Source organism: Dermacentor albipictus, chromosome 8 (genome assembly GCF_038994185.2).
Source record: "Dermacentor albipictus isolate Rhodes 1998 colony chromosome 8, USDA_Dalb.pri_finalv2, whole genome shotgun sequence".
NCBI lineage: Eukaryota > Metazoa > Arthropoda > Arachnida > Ixodida > Ixodidae > Dermacentor > Dermacentor albipictus.
Window position 1 is genome coordinate 112,284,506 of NC_091828.1, and position 19,337 is coordinate 112,303,842.

A 19,337-nucleotide genomic window follows, 5' to 3' on the forward strand; every position below is an offset into this window, starting at 1 on the left:
GATTGCGAAGATCCGGCCTCTCGAAGAAGCAAACGATGCTGGGGCGAGCAGTGCTTTCGACGCGAACGAAAGCAAACTCTTGGGATCTCCTCGTGTTGTTAATGCTCTTTGGTGAGTATGTTTTTTGCAAAGCGACTTAGTGATCTCGCCGATCTTCTGCCGTTCTAGTGAGCTCGTTTCCGGTCAAACAACTGTAGTGTCTTCCTGCATGGCTCCTCGTGGAACGTAAGCTTGGATGCGACCGTCGGCATTTGTGCGCTGTCCAAAGATGTCGGCAATTTACAAAGTCTGTTTAAACGCGTGAAAAGCTTCCCGGTTCATGCAGTACGTGTAGTGACCTTCATCTGTTGACCAGCGCGTTGACTACCACTCACGTTGATTTCCACTCACGTTGACTACCGCGCACGTTGACTACCATTCTACATGCACGCAGACGCACCAACAAAGGAATGCAGGGTCGATCGAAGCAGAATACGATGGCACGCACGCAGAAACAAGCGCGGTCAGGCACGGTCGCGGACGCTGCGAAGGAACGAAACACTAGAGTTGACGTCACAACACCGCGGTTTCCGGTCTCCTCTCGCATCGTCAGCGTCAGCAGCAGCACGCGTCATTCGACGGGGGGCGGAGCTACAGCGCAATTTCAACTGACGATTACGTCGCTCCTAATTGAAAAAAAAACCAAAATTTTACCTACATGGTTTATAAGGTTCCCGCATCCGTATATGAGCGTCTTATTGAATTCGACAGACTCTTCACCTTCCCTTTACGCTCCGTGCAAAATTCCACGTATGTAATACGTGTGGATGCCGCACAAAAAGGCTCGAATTGTTGACGTTTTTCGTACCGAACCCGAAACAAGAAGAGAAAAAAAAGTCCGTCCTCTGTTACACCGGAAGTGACGCCCGACTCAGAAAGCGCGGCACCTCTGCATTGCCTCCCAGACTTGGCGCTGTCCACGGCACGCTTCAATACTTCGCACACCACGTGACGGCTCCTTACGTCACGTCCACTAACCGGCAGTTGCAGGCGCCGTCCACTAAGGCGCTAATGAAAGGCTGCTAACTACGAAAATCGCACAATTACCACCCCTGCAGCTTTTGCCAAGATGGCTCAGTGGTAAAGCACCACACCGATTCAGTTATTACCAACTAAGCTGAAGCGATGTTTCGTTGAAGTTAGCATTTTTGTTTTTTTAAACGCGAGATCCGACGACTACCGGCCACTCACTTGTAGTCGGCGGTGGTGGTCTCGTTGTTGGTTTTTTGGTCGTCGTCGTCGGCCTTGGCGTAGTGCTCGGAGGCGTCGTCGGTGGTGGCGGCGGCGCTGCGGTCGTCGGCGTCGTCGTCGGTCGCCGTGTCGTTGTCGGCGCCATCCTAGTTGTCGCCTTCCGCGTGGTCGTAGCCGGCGTCGAGGGCTTTGTAACTGGTTGGCGGACCGTGGGTTTCGTCGTGGCTTCGGGCAAATAAGAAACGATTATCAGGTGACGGTGGTGTCTTCTTGACGATAAACGAATTAAATTGGCTATAACTACCAACGAAAAAGAACGACTATACGCTGAACAGACAAGATGCTTCTCATTTGGTCAGTTGGTGATGCGCAGTAATTAGCAGAGTGGCGCAAATTAGGACACACACAGATAAAGCAGACTGTAGGAGCTGTTGTTCTCTCTACTCCGACTGTGTACACGTCTTAATTTGGGCGCTTCTTCTAATAGGGCAGGTGATCTACGCCGGCAAAGAATTCCCTCTGTAAATATATTCGACATGTATGCACCGGTCTCACGCTTCTTCCGCGCATTAAACACGTGCATTCAGTTAAGACTGACATAATATTGGCGTGAAACTCTATTTTTGGTGCTTTTTCCGGTGTGCGCTTGATTACTAGAAGACAACATGAATGGTCAAACTGCTATTACCTCCTAAACTGCACGCTGGAATGCAGGTGCCGATATATGCGAGGGTGACGTCATAAGGTTCATAAAATTTTCTCGTAATTGGACCGTTGGAACAGACAGGTTCTCGGAACTTGCAAAGTCTGGTCTTTTTTCGGGTGTTTGAGGAGGCAAAGAAGTTCATATATACAAATAAAGAAAATACAACTATAGGCCCAAGCTGACGGCGGCCACATTTGAAGATGTCAGAGAGAGTCACACTTGACGTGGAGTGGTGTCAAAAATATCCGTGACGTCCCAGAAATGCGGGCGAAGATGCCACCCGCTTGTCGCTTTTGCTTCTTTTCTGCCTTATCAAGTCTCCCCTCACGGTAGAGTTGCTCTTTTATCGCCCCGTATATATTGTAGTCGAGTAATTCAAAATACCTAAAATTATGTATCTCAACCTAACTTTCGTTTTGGTCTCTCAGTGAAGAAAAGTTGTGTGTTTGGGGGCGGGGGGTGGGGGCAGTTACCGCAAAAGCTATGTAAGCTGAATATTGTTACGTAGGAAGACGCAGACGAAAAGCTATGTACAAGTATATTTACAAGGCAATACGCCGCACTTGCCCAAGAGGCAACAGCCTGCGCTAGCCTCTAATCGTCGTCGTCGTCTTCTAACTACTCGACTCCTCATCATTGTAAACATTGTTCCATAGCACTACCCCCGGCAGCAAAAGCGCCGTCCCGGAGTGACTAAACGCCGGACTCGGAAGCAGTGTAGTAGGCCTTGAGCCTACTGACGTGCACGACATCACTAGATGCCAGAGTAGAGGATGAGTTTGAGCACACAGGAGCAATTTCGTACGTCACAGGCGTCACCTGGCGAAGCACGCGGTAGGGCCCTGTGTATCGCGAAAGCAGCTTTTCTGAAAGTCCGACGTGACGAGAGGGCGACCACAGGAGCACCAGCGCATCAGGCGAAAACTGTACGTCACGGTGGCGGGCGTTTCTTGGATACAGTTTTTTGGATACATGTAATCGAATGTTAAGCTATAAGGTTTAGCGAGGGAAGCCAGTTAGCTTGTCCAAGAATCACCAGCTTCTTTTTGTTGTTCTGCCGATCATTTATCACAAAATGACTTCACGTTCAAGAGGCGCACATAAGAGGATAACGAACAAAGCGGCACTGAATGATAATGCACGCAGTGACCTCAGCTTTGGTCATACTCCCAAGACCGTGACATTTCTGCGCCACTGCCTTTTTGTCAGTACGACTTTCTGATAAAGGCATGCGACGAAGGAAATGGAAGGTGCAGGCGGGGCCTTCAAATGTAACTTACGAACTTTCGGCGTCGAAGCTTGAATGAAAAAAAGGATGAAGATGCATGGCGTTAGTCTAATGAACTAGTGTTAGCAAGCCCATTTATTAGCCACCCTATGGTTAAAACCATACTTTGGCAAAAATGCACGGAACTCACTCACACCGCGCTCTGTGACTCAGGCTCACTCACAAAAAATATTTCTTGCTTAGCCCCGCCCCTCCCCCCTCCCCTTCCTCCCACTCGGACACCCGAAAATATTACAGCAATGGCCTCTGACCAACTGCAACAAAATTTTTAACCGCGTGAAACGCCTAGCTTCGGATAGTGCGCACATATATAGCAGTCTCCATGCAAAATGTAACTTCGTAGCTCTTTAACATAGAACGACACAGAAGGGAAACGAAATACACAAGCGCCATCTGTTAAATCACCAAATACCAACTATAGCCCGGCATCTAGCACTGTGAAGCTCCGTGCAAAATTCCACGTTTGTAATGCGAGTGGATGCCGCACAAAATGCTCGCAAAAGTTGACGTTTTTCGTACCGAACCCGAAAGAAGAAGAAAAAAAAGTCCGTCCTCTGTTACACCGGAAGTGACGCCCGACTCAGAACGTGCGGCACCTCTGCATTGCCTCCGAGACTTGACGCTCCCCACGGCGCGCTTTAAAACTTTCCACACCACGTGACGGCTCCTTACGTCACGTCCACTAACCGGCAGGTGCAGGCGCCGTCCACTAAGGCGCTAATGAAAGGCTGCTAATTACGAAAACCACACAATTACCACCCTTGCAGCTTTTGCCAAGACTGCTCAGTGGTAAAGCACAGTACCGATTCAATTATTACCAACTTAGCTGAAGCGATGTTTCGTTAAAGTTAGCCTTTTTTTTCTAATACGCGAGATCCGACGAGAACCGGCCACTCACTTGTAGTCGACGGTGGTGGTCTCGTTGTTGGTTTTTTGGTCGTAGTCGTCGGGCTTCGCCTAGTGCTCGGAGCCGCCGTCGGTGGTGGCGGTGGCGCTGCGGTCGTCGGCGTCATCGTCGGCCGTGTCGTTGTCGGCGCCATTCTAGTTGTCGCCTTCCGCGTGGTCTTAGCCGGCGTTAAGGGCTTTGTAATTGGTTGGCTGACCGTGGTGTTCATCGGGGCTTCGGGCGAATAAGAAACGATTATCAGGTGACGGTGGTGTTTTCTTGACGATAAACGAATTAAATTGGCTATAACTACCCGCGAAAAAGAACAACTATACGCTGAACAGACAAGATGCTTCTCATTTGACCAGTTGGTGATGCGCAGTGATTAGCAGAGGGGCGCAAATTAGGACACACACAGATAAAGCAGACAGGAAGAGCTGTTGTTCTCTCTACTCCGTCTGTGTACACGTTTTAATTTGGGCGCTTCTTCTAATAGGCGAGGTGATCTACGCCGGCAAAGAACTACCTCTGTAAATATATTGGACACGTATGCACCGGTCTCACGCTTCTTCCGCGCATTAAACACGTGCATTCAGTTTAGACTGATATAATACTGACGTGAAACTCTTTTTTCGGTTATTTTTTCCGGTTTGCGCGCTTGGTTACTAGAAGACAACATGAATGGTCAAACTGCTATTATCTCCCAAAGTGCACGCTGGAATTTTAGCGCCGATATATGCGAGGATGACGTCATAAGGTTCAAAAAATTTTCTCGTATTTGAACCGTTGGAACAGACAGGTTCTCGGAACTTGCAAAGTCTGCTCTTTTTTGGGGTGTTTCAGGAGGCAAAGAAGTCCATATAGACAAATAGAGGAAACACAACTATAGGCCCAAGCTGACGTCGGCCACATTTTACGATGTCAGAGAGAGTCGCTTGACGTGGAGTGGCGTCAAATAAATCTGTGACGTCATTGAAATGCGGGCGAAGATGCCACCCGCATTTTGCTTTTGCTTATTTTCTGCCTTATCAAGTCTTCTCTCACTGTAGAGTTGCTCCTTTATCGCCCCGTATATATTGTGGTCGAGTAATCCACAATACCAAATATTATGTATCTCAACCTAACATTCGTTTTGGTCTCCAAGTAAAGAAGACAAGTTGTGTGTTTGGGGGCGGGGGTGGGGGCCGTTACCGCAAAAGCTATGTAAGCTGAATATTGTTATGTAGGAAGACGCAGACGGCAAGCTATATACAAGCATATTTACAAGGCAATACGCCGCACTTGGCCAAGAGGCAACAGCCTGCGCTAGCCTCTAATCGTCGTCGTCGTCTTCTATAACTACTCGCCTCTTCGTCATTGTAAACACTGTTCCGTAGCAATATGAAATACTCTCTAATATCATTTTTTTAGCATTTTCGCTTGGCTTTGTCGGAAAAAATGTGCATTGTGACTTTCTATAATGGGCTTTTTGTGCGATACTTCTCAAGGCCTTTCAGCAGCATGGGAACAAGGCAAGAGCAGGAGCCAATGTTTCGACAAGTGGATTTGTCTTTTTCACGGCGACATATATAATAATAATAATAATAATAATAATAATAATAATAATAATAATAATAATAATAATAATAATAATAATAATAATAATAATAATAATAATAATAATAATAATAATAATCTTTATTACATCCAGTCATCTCATGGTTACAGATCCAGCCCGCATAAGCAACATTGCTTGTGTGCGAGGCTGGGCAGTCAGCTGGTAGTACTCATATGTGTACAAATAAATTAATATAGGAAAAAAATGACATTGCAAAAGTGAACAAAAGATATTATTTGAACAAAAGATATTATTGCATCAACAGGTAAAATATACACATTGACATTAGAGATGAGTTCGCAATCAGGTTCGTATGTTTCAAATCCCGAAGAAAACTTCAAAGAACGTGGGCATTACTTATCACCCATGACCTTAAATGTGATTTTATTTGTTTAAATGTTCCCGCGATATCATTCTCATTCAATTTATTGAAATTAGCCGGCACGTAGAAAGCACGAGTTCTCTTGCCGTAGTTTGTGTACACACGAGGTACCACATATTTTTCTGTCTTACGTAAGCTGCGAGATTTCACGTTCAAGTTTTTGAATTTAGTAGAAAAATAACTTTTACACATGGCGTCGAACAAAACTTGTTGCTCGACAAACAACATGCCTGACTGGTACATGCTCAGCAAGAGATCTTGCTGCAGCTATAGGCAATTGCCTATAGGCAAGCTATAGGCAATTTTTTTTAGGATGCGGTTAATTATCTTAAGTCTACTAGAAGAAGCAAAGCCATAAATTGTTATTCCCTACTTTATGATCGATTCCCCAAGTGCCTTGTAAACCATTTTACGAATATTTACATCACAGAAAGATTTTAGGGCGTACAAATGAGCGCACACAGCACGTAAGCGCCTTGCGAGCTCTTCAATGTGGACATTCCATGACAATGTGTCGTCGAAGTGTAGACCCAGGTATTTTGTGCTATTTACCAGAGCTACCGGAGGACATGAGCATGCGAGGTAGTCACTGGTGTGGAGATAAACAGGGGAAATATCCGCGACTGCTTTATATGGGCTGTGCAAACATATCATATTAGTCTTCGATTTATTAATGAACATTTTGTTATTAATGAACCAACCAAGTAGTTTACAGACATCATACTGTAACACTCTCGCGGCTTCGTTTGAAAATTTGTTTGATACAACCAAAGCCGTGTCATCAGCGTAAAAATAAATTTTTGATTTTTGTGGTAAGCAAGCAAGATCATTCAAACAAAAGCGGCCCCAATACGGACCCTTGCGGTACCCCTGATTTAACACGCAACAGAGAACTATAGGACTCCGCCACACGGACACACTCTTGTCTGCCTGTTAAATAATTTTAAAAAAATGAGTAATACGGGCCTCTGAAACCACACCTGCTTAGTTTTGATAGTAACTGTTCATGATCTAATGTGTCAAATGCCCGTTGTAAATCAACGAAAAGAGTCAAAACAACATTGTTTTTATCGATTTCGTTACAGATATAGTCATTAAAATCTTCCAAAAGACCCACAGTACTCTGTCCTGAGCGAAAGCCAAACTGCGCCGGGTTGATAAGGCTAAACTTTTCACAAAATGAGGCCATATTAATATAGACTACTTTTTCCAATATGCATGCCAAAGACGAAAGAATTGAAATTGGTCGGTAATTCTCGTAAAGCTTTCGAGATCCTTTCTTATAAAGAGGTCTCGCAATGCTAACTTTCATGTTTTCATTATCTGACCGGTTTTTAATGTTTCATTTAGGATGTAAAGTAGCGTTGATTTGAGCACCTCGAAGTTCGCAGCTATATCTCTTATCCTAACTTTATCAAAACCTGGAGATCTTGTTAAACTCATGGATCGTATAATATCCCACAATTCTGGTTCATCAACAGTAGGCAGAAAAGCAGAATGAATGTTAGAGAACGTGACATTGTTTTGGATATTTGCCGGTATGCACCCATTTGTAATGTTGTTTACTGATTCGATAAAGTGTTTGTTAAAATCATTCGCTATCTGAACAGCAGGTGAGTCGAGAAAGGCGTCCGCAAGAGTATTATCAATACTCTTTTTTGCAGGTCTCCCTATTAGAGTGTTAACCAAGTTCCATGTTTTACCGGTGTTACGACTGCAAGCTGCAAACTTGCCTGAGTGGTAGCGCTTCTTAGCTAGTCTTATTTTAGCGTTTACTTTGTTTCTCATGTGCCTAAATTCTTCTCTTGCAAGAGCGTCCCCAGGTTTATCTTGGCATTTTCTAAGGAGCTTGCTTTTAACGCTGCAAAGCTCCATTATTTCGTTATCAATCCACGGGCTATCTTTATTTCTTCTTTTAAGCTTTTTGCTCGCCTTTTATGCTCGCCTTTTGACAATTGTGTTCGACTGATATATATAGTGCAACTTTATTTCCTCCCACCCCGGTGTGCTTTTATCCGTCAGCACTACGACATCGTATGTACTAATTATTGTGACCAATTTTTCTTCTTCGTGTTGGAGGTTTTCATTCGCACAAGAGCACGCAGTACGATTTCAGACCGACCTTCGACCAACGCTTGGCTAGCTGTCTAATATCTCACATTTCGATCACCACCTGTGCAAGTGCCTTTATTCCTTAATGTACAGCAATGTGAACTGCCCAATACGGTACAGCACTCTACAGGAACTGAACAAAGCAAGTCGAGGCTCCAGCACCAGTTAAACGCACACTAGACCACCTTGTTCGCACAGAAAAGCAGATCGAACGCAATGATCAATGAAGAGGAAGCTTTTGCATGCTTGCCTCATCTGACAACTATTGCTTCGCGAGCCTAAGGAATGCAGCAAAACAATAGCCAGGTGCCTGATGGAAAGAGCAAAAACGAGTGCTGCCTGTACGATAGGAACTTAACTGTTTTCACATGCTTTCACAAGCAACTGCTTTCCCGCATAGCATGCGCGACTGTGTGGCTAGCATTGACGCCAGCACATCTTCATAATTTATGTTGCCTGATCTGACTTACAGAAGTTGGGGAACTAGGAACTATAGGTGCATATTTACGATCTTTTTTTTTTCTTTAACTCTCAGTACTTGTCAAAAAAAGCTAATTCTTGCTTTTATCGTGTTCCTTGAGGTGCTTCTTTGTAGTTGCGCGTAAGCATTCTAAAAAAAATAATTTGCCCAACTATTAGCCCTATAAATCCATTCAAAACACGAGCGATCAAGCTATGATATTATGCATGACAGTATACGTTGCGACAACAACGTCTTAAAATAACGCGTTCAAATGTAAGAGCATCGAAAATGAGCACATTTCTAGCGGTAACGACAGAATTAAGCATTTTGTACTCACTTGTTGTAGGGGGAGGGCCGCCACCGCCGCCACCCTTTTTATATGTCGCGCCATCGGTTTCGTCCTCTGGAAAAGAAAGAAAGGCCTACACTCTTCCAACACAAGAAAAAAAGAAGCAAGCAAGAGAGCGAGCGAACAAACAAACAAACAAACAAACAAGCAAACAAACAAACACAAACTGATTACACCACTGTATTATGTTTCAATCCCCATCTGGCCACAAATGTAAAGTTGGTGTTCCAGCCTTCCGAACGAACAGTGTTTCTTTTTCTTTTTTACTCCACACAAGTGTCGACTGGAACCACCTTCCTACTTCCAACGTTCATACTTCCAGACGCACCTTCAAAGAGCAATCTCTCTTATCACGCTATCGCTGAACCTTTTTTTTCTCGATACCGCGCTTTTTAATTTTATCATTACCCGAATCTTTGAAAATTCCTCTACGGCATGTAGTAAAATTTTCTCCCTGGCCTAGATTACTCTCAGACATTATTTGCGGGACAAATAAAAATAAGTATTTTACTTTTAACGAAGCATCGCTGAACAAGTTTTAAACTAAATACTTTACAACAGGCATTGCAATTCAGGAATTGTAGCCGGCGACTTAGGAAGTCGTATCCACTTGTAACGGATTCCGACAATAATACCAGTCTTGAGCTATTAATGTAGCTATTAAGTTAATTAAGTTAATTAAATTATTATTTATGTAGCTATTAAGAGCTATTAAGGCTCTTTAATGTACTCCCACCTGTCCCTGGCCACAATTTCGAACTAATGGGTCCGATTATCATTCAGTGGATTGTTATTAACCATGTACGAAATTTCGGAACTTCTTCCGCATATACAGATTTCATAAATTCAAAAATTCTAAAGTGTACAGGTGTTTACTCATCCATAATACTGTCCAATATTTTCCCCAGTTTGAGAATGCTCAGTCTTACACAGTGACTGAAGTTAGGCGAATGATGCCAAACTGTAGTACAATCTCTTTCCAGCATTCTACGTAACACCTTTGAACACATCGTTTTTTTTCGCACGTTGGGAACATTTTAGAATAAAACTCATTCTTTAACTACTGTCAATATGATACTAGAAACATTGTTTCTAGCGATACTCAACTATTTTTTACTAACGACTTATTCGCAAATACCGATTTTAGTGGCGACACTCAGCGCGTTTTTCTCGACTTTGCTTTAGCTTTCGATATTCATTCGCAACTTACTTTCTCCAAGGCCTAATGAATTACACCTTGACCAAATTGTTCTTTCCTAAAGACGAGGCATCGATTGCGATAACAAAGTAGCAGACATCTGTACGAAGCAAGGATAGTAGCTTTAGCGGCCGTAAAAACGTGGAAACATTCGCTTACTAACCGAATCAGCAAGCATGGTATCAGTGCGCACAAGCAAACATCAATGCATCACACTCGATGAGCGCCGACACTCGATGTCAAAACGCTAGTGTGAACAAGCGCCGCAGCAACAGCGAGCGAAGTGACCTTCGTGCTGTCGACCTTCGTGCTGTCAATCGCTTCAGTGCAAGAGCGGCGAGAACACATCGCGTACAAACGTATGAGCCGTCTGCAGTTGCCTTTCAAGATACGGTGCACGAGACCGCGCGCGGTCGTGGAAATTCATTAGGTACGCACTTGGTGACGCAGTCGAAGCCACGCCCCCCTCCCTTCCCCGCTGCATCCCCGCTTTCCTCCATACATCGCGCGCGAGATCGTCAGTTCCCTTCCCTTGCTCCCGCTCGCTTGAATGCGCAGTTGCTGCCGGAGAACAACGACCCTCCCCCACTCCCTACCTCCCATCCCCCCGCTACTTTTCACGCGACGGAAGACGGCGCGCTTGCTCTCAGCTTTCTTCCTTTGCGCGGGCCAGATTGAGCCGCGATCACCGGCTTCCCTCGCATGCTTTCACTCGCGCATACAGCACACGACGCGCGGCGACGGTGTTATCACCCTTAGACTTATACGGAACATCACGGCGATGGCGACGACAAAAAAAATTGGAGGACGCTTAAGCTTCGCCTTCAAGAGTGGAACGCGATAGCGTTCCCGTCGACCCGCCAATGGGTGTAAGACAATGGGCTACAGGGCAGCCATCACTTACGAGGCGCCCCGCATCAGACGCGGTGAGCGTCGAGCCATATGGTCGAGCAACGCGGCGTTCGGCGCAGCAATGAAACGTGCGCCTGAGCAAGCGGAGCGAACCAAAGAACTCGGTATCCCGGAGGGGGAAATGATGCACGCCAGCCAAACGCCGTGATCGGCACGGGCAGAGAGATAGAGAGATAGTGATCTAAAGAAAGGAAGGACGCTTGATTCTGCGGAGGGAGCGAGGCGAAGCGTTGTCAGGGGAGAGAGTCCGAACCGCGACAGCTCCAATGCGCGCGTGGCGCGCCATCTGTCGGGGCAGCGCCGTACATGGAGAGGAGGGGCTCTTCTGTGTTTGCCGCAAGATGGCTCTCCGTGTGCGGAAAGCGCAGAAGAAATGCAGCGAAACGCACTTCGCTACTCGTGTAATTGCGACTTCTGTAAGTTACATGTTCATAATTACCTATATACACCACAGTATAACTTTCCACGGCTCGTTTCGAAGGCAACACCGCATTCACTAGAGGCGCGTTTGTACCTTTTGGAAGCATCGAAATCGTGGCTGAGTGGTAGCGTCTCCGTCTCACACTCCGGAGACCCTGGTTCGATTCCCACCCAGACCATCTTGGAAGTTGCTTTTTATTTATGGAGTGCCTGCCGTGATTTATCGCTCACGGTCAACGCCGCAAAAACGCTGACGCCGACGCCGACACCGACGCCGACGACACCGGCTTTTCTGCGACACGAGCTCCTTAACGCTATCGCGTTAAAATGCGCCTGTAGTGCCCATATAATTGCTGTCGCAACAAAACTTTCTGCAAGGTCATTAAGAATGAGTAGTGGCTAACAATTCCTCTTCCACTTGTACACCTGTAGCATATCTGGGGTTCCAAAAGGGTCTGCCTTTCGGTCCCTGCTTTATTTTTGTTTTTATTACCGACTTACGACACAGTGTTCAGTTTTTTTTTCAATTATAGTATTTGGAGACGATTGTGTAATCTACCATTAGATTACTAGCACTGAAGACTCTCGTAAACTACGAAGTGACCCTGCCAATATTTTCCAGGTGCATTAACTGGCGCATGAATCTTAATATTAACAAATGTAAATATACACATTTATCTCACCGTCTGAACTAACGCACTTCCTTATTTCGACAATGGCATGAGACTGGACTCTGCTGACTCCTACAATTACCTTGGACTTTATATCACCAATTACCTTACATGGAGCGTAAGCATTGACTACGTGATTAACATTGCCAATTGTTCACTACGGTACCTACGCCCCAGCTTTAAAACTGCACCGAGTGAACTTAACCAACCCTCTACAAGACAACTGTTCGCTCTAGAGTATATACTATGACACTCTTCTCTAACTACTCTAATACAACTCCTTGAAAGTTTTCAAAATCGTGCTTCTCGTTTTTTATTGCCTGATTACGCCAGTTTTACATCTATGAAACATACCTTTAGTCTACGTGAACTCTCATCCCGTCGAAAATGGGCATGATTGTGTCTTTATCATACGACCTCTCATTTCAACCCACCTCCACGTGAACAACCGATAACACGTCTGTCATACATATAATCGCGGTTTGGTCACAACCTTCAAGTGGGTGCAGTGTGGTGCCGAACAAGGTTGTGCCAGGGTTCCCTTATTCAGTAAACACGTCTGAATTGGAACCGCCTGCCTGCTTCCACTACCACTATTCCGGATAATGCGAGCTTCAAAACAGCCGTAAACAACACGCTTTTGTTAAAGTTTGTGATGCGAAGGCATAAAATGGCACATTGAGCTGTAAATGTGGCGTCTGTAGCAGCGAAACGGCACCAAAATTCTCACTGGCTGTGATCCCACCTTCCATGCGCGCCTCAACGGAGCAGGGCGTGCGAACATGAATATCTGCTGGTGCGCTGGCGCGGAGGATGTCACGTGATGGCAGAGGGCATCGCCGCGATGCCACGTCACCGTCGCTCTCACTCTCGGAAGCCAGTGTTCTCACCCACTGGGCTAAACAGGTCTGTGCAGTCTGATCTATCTATCTATCTATCTATCTATCTATCTATCTATCTATCTATCTATCTATCTATCTATCTATCTATCTATCTATCTATCTATCTATCTATCTATCTATCTATCTATCTATCTATCTATCTATCTATCTATCTATCTATCTATCTATCTATCTATCTATCTATCTATCTATCTATCTATCTATCTATCTATCTATCTATCTATCTATCTATCTATCTATCTATCTATCTATCTATCTATCTATCTATCTATCTATCTATCTATCTATCTATCTATCTATCTATCTATCTATCTATCTATCTGTTAACATATTCGTACGTAAATTATGTACTGCATCCCGCTCTAAATATTTCCAAGTATACGACCGTGCACTCATTTATCTCTGTCTGTCTGTCTGTCTGTCTGTCTGTCTGTCTGTCTGTCTGTCTGTCTGTCTGTCTGTCTGTCTGTCTGTCTGTCTGTCTGTCTGTCTGTCTGTCTGTCTGTCTGTCTGTCTGTCTGTCTGTTTCTCTGTTTGTCTGTTTGTCTTGTCTGTCTGCACGTGCCAGCAGCCAAAGGGGGCATAAGCTCGACGCTAACAAACTTACCGCTTGCCTCTACAGTTGCTGCGTAGAGAAATAAGAACGGGAGAAAGAGTCTTGGTAAGTGAGCAAGCTCGTTTCACAAAAGAAGAACGAAAAGGCGAACACCACCACTCTGTGAAGAACAAATAGCAAAAACATAAGCAATATCGAAATCTATAGGTGGGACGTGCAGCGATTCTAACAGCGGAGAAGGTAGGCGGTACGAAAGGTGACAGTTCCAAAAAACTCGTCACCAGAAAATTTTATTCTGGTAACACGCATGCATCTGCTCAACCACAGAGTACGTAAAAGTTTCGGCTACATCAGGTTTATTTAGCATTGTTTTTCATAAAAATACCACTGGTAAATGCACTGTAAAATTGGACGCAGAGTCTTACACATTGTAATGTGCATTTGATGTTGTCCTTACACCTGAAGGCAACTTGTTTGCAAATTTATCCATTGAAAAAAAAAAGACCATTAGCAGGTTTTTTTTTTTGAGACTATTTTCTGAAGTCAAAAGGACACGACCCTGCGCCCCTAAGTCCTCTACTAGAAGCCTACAGACCAGCTTATATAGAATAAAGACTATCGAAATGTTAGAGGACGTTCTCAATTTGCTTCATCGCGGTTTAGCCATAGCACCGATAGGTTTCGAACTACACGCACATTACTGCCTCCAGATTTCGTCCCTTTGGTGCTTCATGTTTGTAGTATTGTGTATATAACTATATTTGTAGACATTTCTCTAATATTGCCTATGTGACTTTTTTTCTGCACTTGCTTATGTATTCGTTTATGTATTTCTCTAATCCGTATTCGCATCCTTGCTACACTTATGGCATACGTATGTTTTACTATGTAATGACTAGACATAAATAGTTATCGTCAAATGTATGGTCGGACGATACTTCTCTGGATTTCGCTTTAATCGTCTATACATATGTCTACATAACTGTACGTCCATATATGGCCTTTACAAATTTGTCCATACTTTATGTCTTCGCATTTTCAGACAGCCTTGCTACGTATATAGTTTACGTAGCTGCTACTGCGCAATGCCTAGACATAAGTAGCTTTCAAATACATATACTTTTGGTTAACATGAATGGTCGCAGAAAGCCTATTGCACTTCTTGCGAATGAAAGCGTAAAGGCACAAGTGTACAGGATGCCGGCAGTAGAGGGAGTAATTTGTGCACGAAACGTCTACACGTATATTTCTTAGGACACGCCGAACCTAACTATCACGAGCACAGCATGCAGTGGAATGCTAACGCAGAAGGTAGTATTGTCTGCATGCAATGCAACACACACGAGCGCCTCAACTTCTGCGCCATTTCGCCCGTTCGGCAAATTTACGCTCCTAGCTATTTTATGGAACGTGCACTACTGACGTCAGCACGTTAACCACCGTTCCCTGCTGATACGGTGCTCAATTGTTATCCTCGATTCGGCGATAATGTTAACACTGACAGATTCAACTACGTTAACGAGACCGTGCGCTGGTAATGTGTAGCACAATCCTAACTCTGAGGCAGCGTCCATCTCTGCTGCGAAAGTTAAACCGGCTGAGTGGAAGGTGTTATTTTTTCAAGCGAGCGGATCCACAGCGCTTCAGTGATGACGTAGTTGTTATTCTTACTCTTACTAAGCTACTCTTACTACCTGCCTGGCAACTGCATCGGAGAGTATCTTCGAGGTGTCAATGCCACTATACTCACACGTGTATCGCATCAACAGCAGCATGAGCAGTATGATCATGATGATGAACAGGATCAGGTTGCAGCAGATGACGAACGACACTTTCAGGTTGTCATCATCCCTGCGCCAGCGCAAAAGTACATTCATTCATTCATTCATTCATTCATTCATTCATTCATTCATTCATTCATTCATTCATTCATTCATTCATTCATTCATTCATTCATTTACCGACCGACAAGGCAAACGTGAAACGCATGGTGCAGAATTAAGACGCTATTTATTAGCATCGCGCGCGAATCGGCAACCACATTGAGCGTATTTCGGGCGTATTTTCTGCGTCGCGTCGGCGCGTCAGATCCGCCGTCTTGTGCGACGGCCACACCGAACTTTCCAAAAGCACGTGCTATGTTATGGGCGGTCTTGAATGCGCTTGAATGCCGTAAATTCCGCGTGTGAGGAATGAACACCCACCGCAGCGTGGTTTAATTATAGGCCCGGAAATGCGTTTCATGGGGACGAGCCGGTGAGGCTCGCACAACGGGCCCCCATGGATGCCGGTCATCATCTCCGGACGAATCGATGCGTTTACCAAATAATGCGAGGAGGGAGAGAGATCATTGTAGTTTACTGTGAAAGGATAATAGTGAAAAATGCACACACGCACATTATATATATATATATATATATATATATATATATATATATATATATATATATATATATATATATATATATATATATAAACAAACACTGGAGCCAAAAGAATACTCACTCGTCTTCGGTAGAATCTGAGACCACGCTGAAATAATGAAAGGAGGGAGAGAGATCATTGTAGTTCATTGTGAAAGGATAATAGTGAAAAGCGAACACACCCACATATACACAGACATTCTATATATATATATATATATATACTGTAGCCAAAAGAATACTCACGCGTCTTGAGGCTGCTCGGTGCCGAAAGTAGCGGTAGAATCTGAGAGCATGCTCATTTCTGCGTAGATTAAGCGAAGTGTGACAAGTTCACAAGGGACCGAGAGTCATATTTCACAATCGCACTCTACGATATATATAGCTGTTGCAGTGAAAAAAATAAACGCACTGGCTACGTTGGCATAGCATAAGCACACAAACACGGCGTACGTGAAAACACGTTCCTGTCTGCTGCCAAGCGTTTCGGCTGAGCCTTCGTCAGTTACGTGATATACGTCATAGAACGTGTTTCTACTTACGTCATGTATATTCTTGTGATATATATATATGTATACATTTTATATGCCTTCAAGGCCCCAGCGGGACGTTACAGAAGGGAGTGGAAAACAAATGGTTTAGTCACAATACCACTGAAAGCATATTTAGCGCCAGCGAACAAGGACACAAAGGAGCCGACACCACAAAGTCACCTTTCTGTCCTTGTTCGCTGGCAACACGCCCAACAAATGAAAATGCTGAAACCATTATACCCTCCCCCTCCCACACACGCATATATATATATCACAAGAATAAACATGACGTATGTGGAGACACGTTTTTATTACGTCATTGACCAAGGCTACCCACCAGGCGAAACGTTTGACAGCAGAAAGGAACGTCTTTCCACGTACGTCGTGTTTATTTTTTTTTTGTGGTATATCGACGTATAGCCAGTGCGTTGTTTTTTTGTTTTTTTTTTCAGGTAAGAGGCCTTTTCGGGTAAGAGGCCTTGGTGTTCATTACCAGACATGGCTGCGAAACGTCGAGTTGAAGGCTTCGCCGGAAAGGGGAGTCACGAATCCGTGGGCTGGCACCGCTGACGAAACCGATGGCAGCACGGCTGCTTTCTGCAATGATTTATCGTGCTCGTGTAGCAGCCCCAATATATACATGAAGACGCGGAATGGGCAACACGCGCATGCTTAATGAAACTGCGTATACCTATTGCAGGTGGCCTATAGTTATGACGGAAATTGCTTCTGTTTCCCAAGACGCGCCGAAATTTTATTTACATAGGGAGTTTTAGCGGTCCGCGGGACACCGCACATGCTTCGCTTCTCTGTTCAAGCTCAACGTCTTAGAAACGATTTTATGTCGCGTCATTGACTTCGCTGGAGGGGAAAAAAATGTAGAGGATTTTGCTTGCCAAAACCGAGATCTGATTATGGGGCACGCCAGAATGGGGGACTGCGGAATAATTTTTGACCACCCCGGGGGTGTTTTTGAATTCGGTCATCATCGAAATGTGGCTGCCACGGTCGGGATTCGATTCCGCGACCTCGTGCCTAGCAGAGCAACACAAAAGCGACTAAGCAACTAAGGCGGGTAAAAAAAAAAGGGGGGGGGATGAAAAAAGAACAAGAAAGTTGAGCACTACCCTGCTGCACGGAAGCCTCTGCGCCAGTGGAAACCTTGCACGTGACGTCACGAACGCAGCTTCTCACCGCGTCGGTTCACTAACACGACGCGTAGGATGACGTCAGCGCAAGCAATATATAATGCAATCGTTGCGACCACATTGCAACTACAGTTATCTGCTATTGCACGGAAGCCTCACGTCGACCTGCAGTGAAGCTACTGCGGTGTCTATGTGTAGTGGGTTAGTGCACTGTGCAGGAAAAGAACAAAAAAAGAAAACCCTGACATATTCCAAGAGAGCGGTCTCACAGCATTGCTAACAACGTAGTATTTATCAGAGGCAGTATTTGAAGGCAACACGCGAAAGAGCACCCAGTTCGCTTAACACACTCTAGTAATGACTTTCTTAGGCTTGTGGCACAGCTGAGAAAGAGCAAAAAGGAAGGTGCAAAGGGTAATCAAAAGGAACGGAGAACAGAGTGAGCGCTAACTTCCCGCTGATGGTTTATTTCGTGACGCAGAAGGCTACAGAGTGAGCGCTAACTTCCCGCTGATGGTTTATTTCGTGACGCAGAAGGCTACTTATACACTCAGCGAACCATGTGACGCGAAGAGATTGCACAAAACCAAGCAACAAAACCGAAAGTAACCATGTTACAACACATATTCGGACAGCCTGTGGCGGAAGTCTGAGCTACAAGCCTAAAAAAGTCAAGACATACCAACTCGCCCAAACTGCCACGCTTTTTGACACGGCAGTGAGGCAACCGGGAGCATAGCGCGTTCACGCGTACCCGAAGAAAACGATTCCTTCAGAGCCTGCTCGACGGAAACGGTGGCGAAGCTGCCGGTGATAGATCGCGGGGGTTGTCGCGGGAACGGGGGCCGAAGAACGCCTGCGCTAACCTCGGCTGGAGTCCGAGTGGATGCTCTCGTCGAAAAGTCCGGCACGAACTCGGGGCCCGGGTCGTGAGACGTGCAGCAGCCAGACCCTCGTCGAGGCAGGAACGCCAACCGCGAGCTCTCCTGCTGATCTCGTGACACGAGCCGAACGTCGATGATGACGACGACGACGACGACGACGACGACGACGACGACGAAGAAGAAGAAGAAGAAGAAGAAGAAGAAGAAGAAGAAGAAGAAGAAGAAGAAGAAGAAGAAGAAGAAGAAGAAGAAGAAGAAGAAGAAGAAGAAGAAGAAGAAGAAGAAGAAGAAGAGGAGGTTGATGATCATGATGGTTCGTAAGCGTGGCATGTACCCACGGAGGTTAGCGATAGACAGATCAGGGGAGATATGCTGTAGGAGTCCACCTGGTGGACCGTCCATTTCGGCCGCTGCTGATTGGCTGGGGCCGCTCGCCTCCTCCTCGCTCGTACAGCTTCGTCCAATCAGCAGCGGCCGAAATGGACAGTCCACTAGGGGGACTCTTACAGAATACTCCCCCCCCCTCCTCAGGTCTATGAATGCAAAAAAAAAGAAAAAAATTGACGTGAAGATCAAGAGCGGGAGCTTGACGGTGTCACCTTGCACCATCGTGAAAGGCCATTTGATGGCGCTCGGCGAAAATTGTAGGAGTCGAAATCATTGGAGCAAACCAGGAA

At 45.3% G+C, this 19,337-nt stretch overlaps 1 protein-coding gene across 3 annotated transcripts in view; it reads right to left on the reverse strand.

Annotated features, from left to right (window-relative positions):
• LOC139049038 (uncharacterized) overlaps nucleotides 1-18,795 on the reverse strand; it is a 48,150-nt gene extending 29,355 nt beyond the window's left edge. The window contains exons 1-10 of one of the 3 annotated variants that reach the window (XM_070524122.1): nucleotides 18,643-18,795; nucleotides 17,122-17,225; nucleotides 16,342-16,399; nucleotides 16,178-16,204; nucleotides 15,423-15,523; nucleotides 13,724-13,741; nucleotides 9,002-9,067; nucleotides 4,123-4,344; nucleotides 3,217-3,234; nucleotides 1,231-1,455 (exon numbers count right to left, since the gene is read on the reverse strand). In XM_070524122.1, coding sequence (XP_070380223.1) covers nucleotides 1,231-1,455; nucleotides 3,217-3,234; nucleotides 4,123-4,344; nucleotides 9,002-9,067; nucleotides 13,724-13,741; nucleotides 15,423-15,523; nucleotides 16,178-16,204; nucleotides 16,342-16,399; nucleotides 17,122-17,128 — 742 coding nt within the window. In that variant the 5' untranslated portion in view covers nucleotides 17,129-17,225; nucleotides 18,643-18,795. Of the gene's footprint in view, nucleotides 1-1,230; nucleotides 1,456-3,216; nucleotides 3,235-4,122; nucleotides 4,345-9,001; nucleotides 9,068-13,723; nucleotides 13,742-15,422; nucleotides 15,524-16,177; nucleotides 16,205-16,341; nucleotides 16,400-17,121; nucleotides 17,226-18,530 lie in introns of all 3 variants that reach the window. The other 2 variants (XM_070524121.1, XM_070524123.1) reach the window with 2 other exon arrangements.
• Between the last annotated feature and the right edge of the window lie 542 nt (nucleotides 18,796-19,337).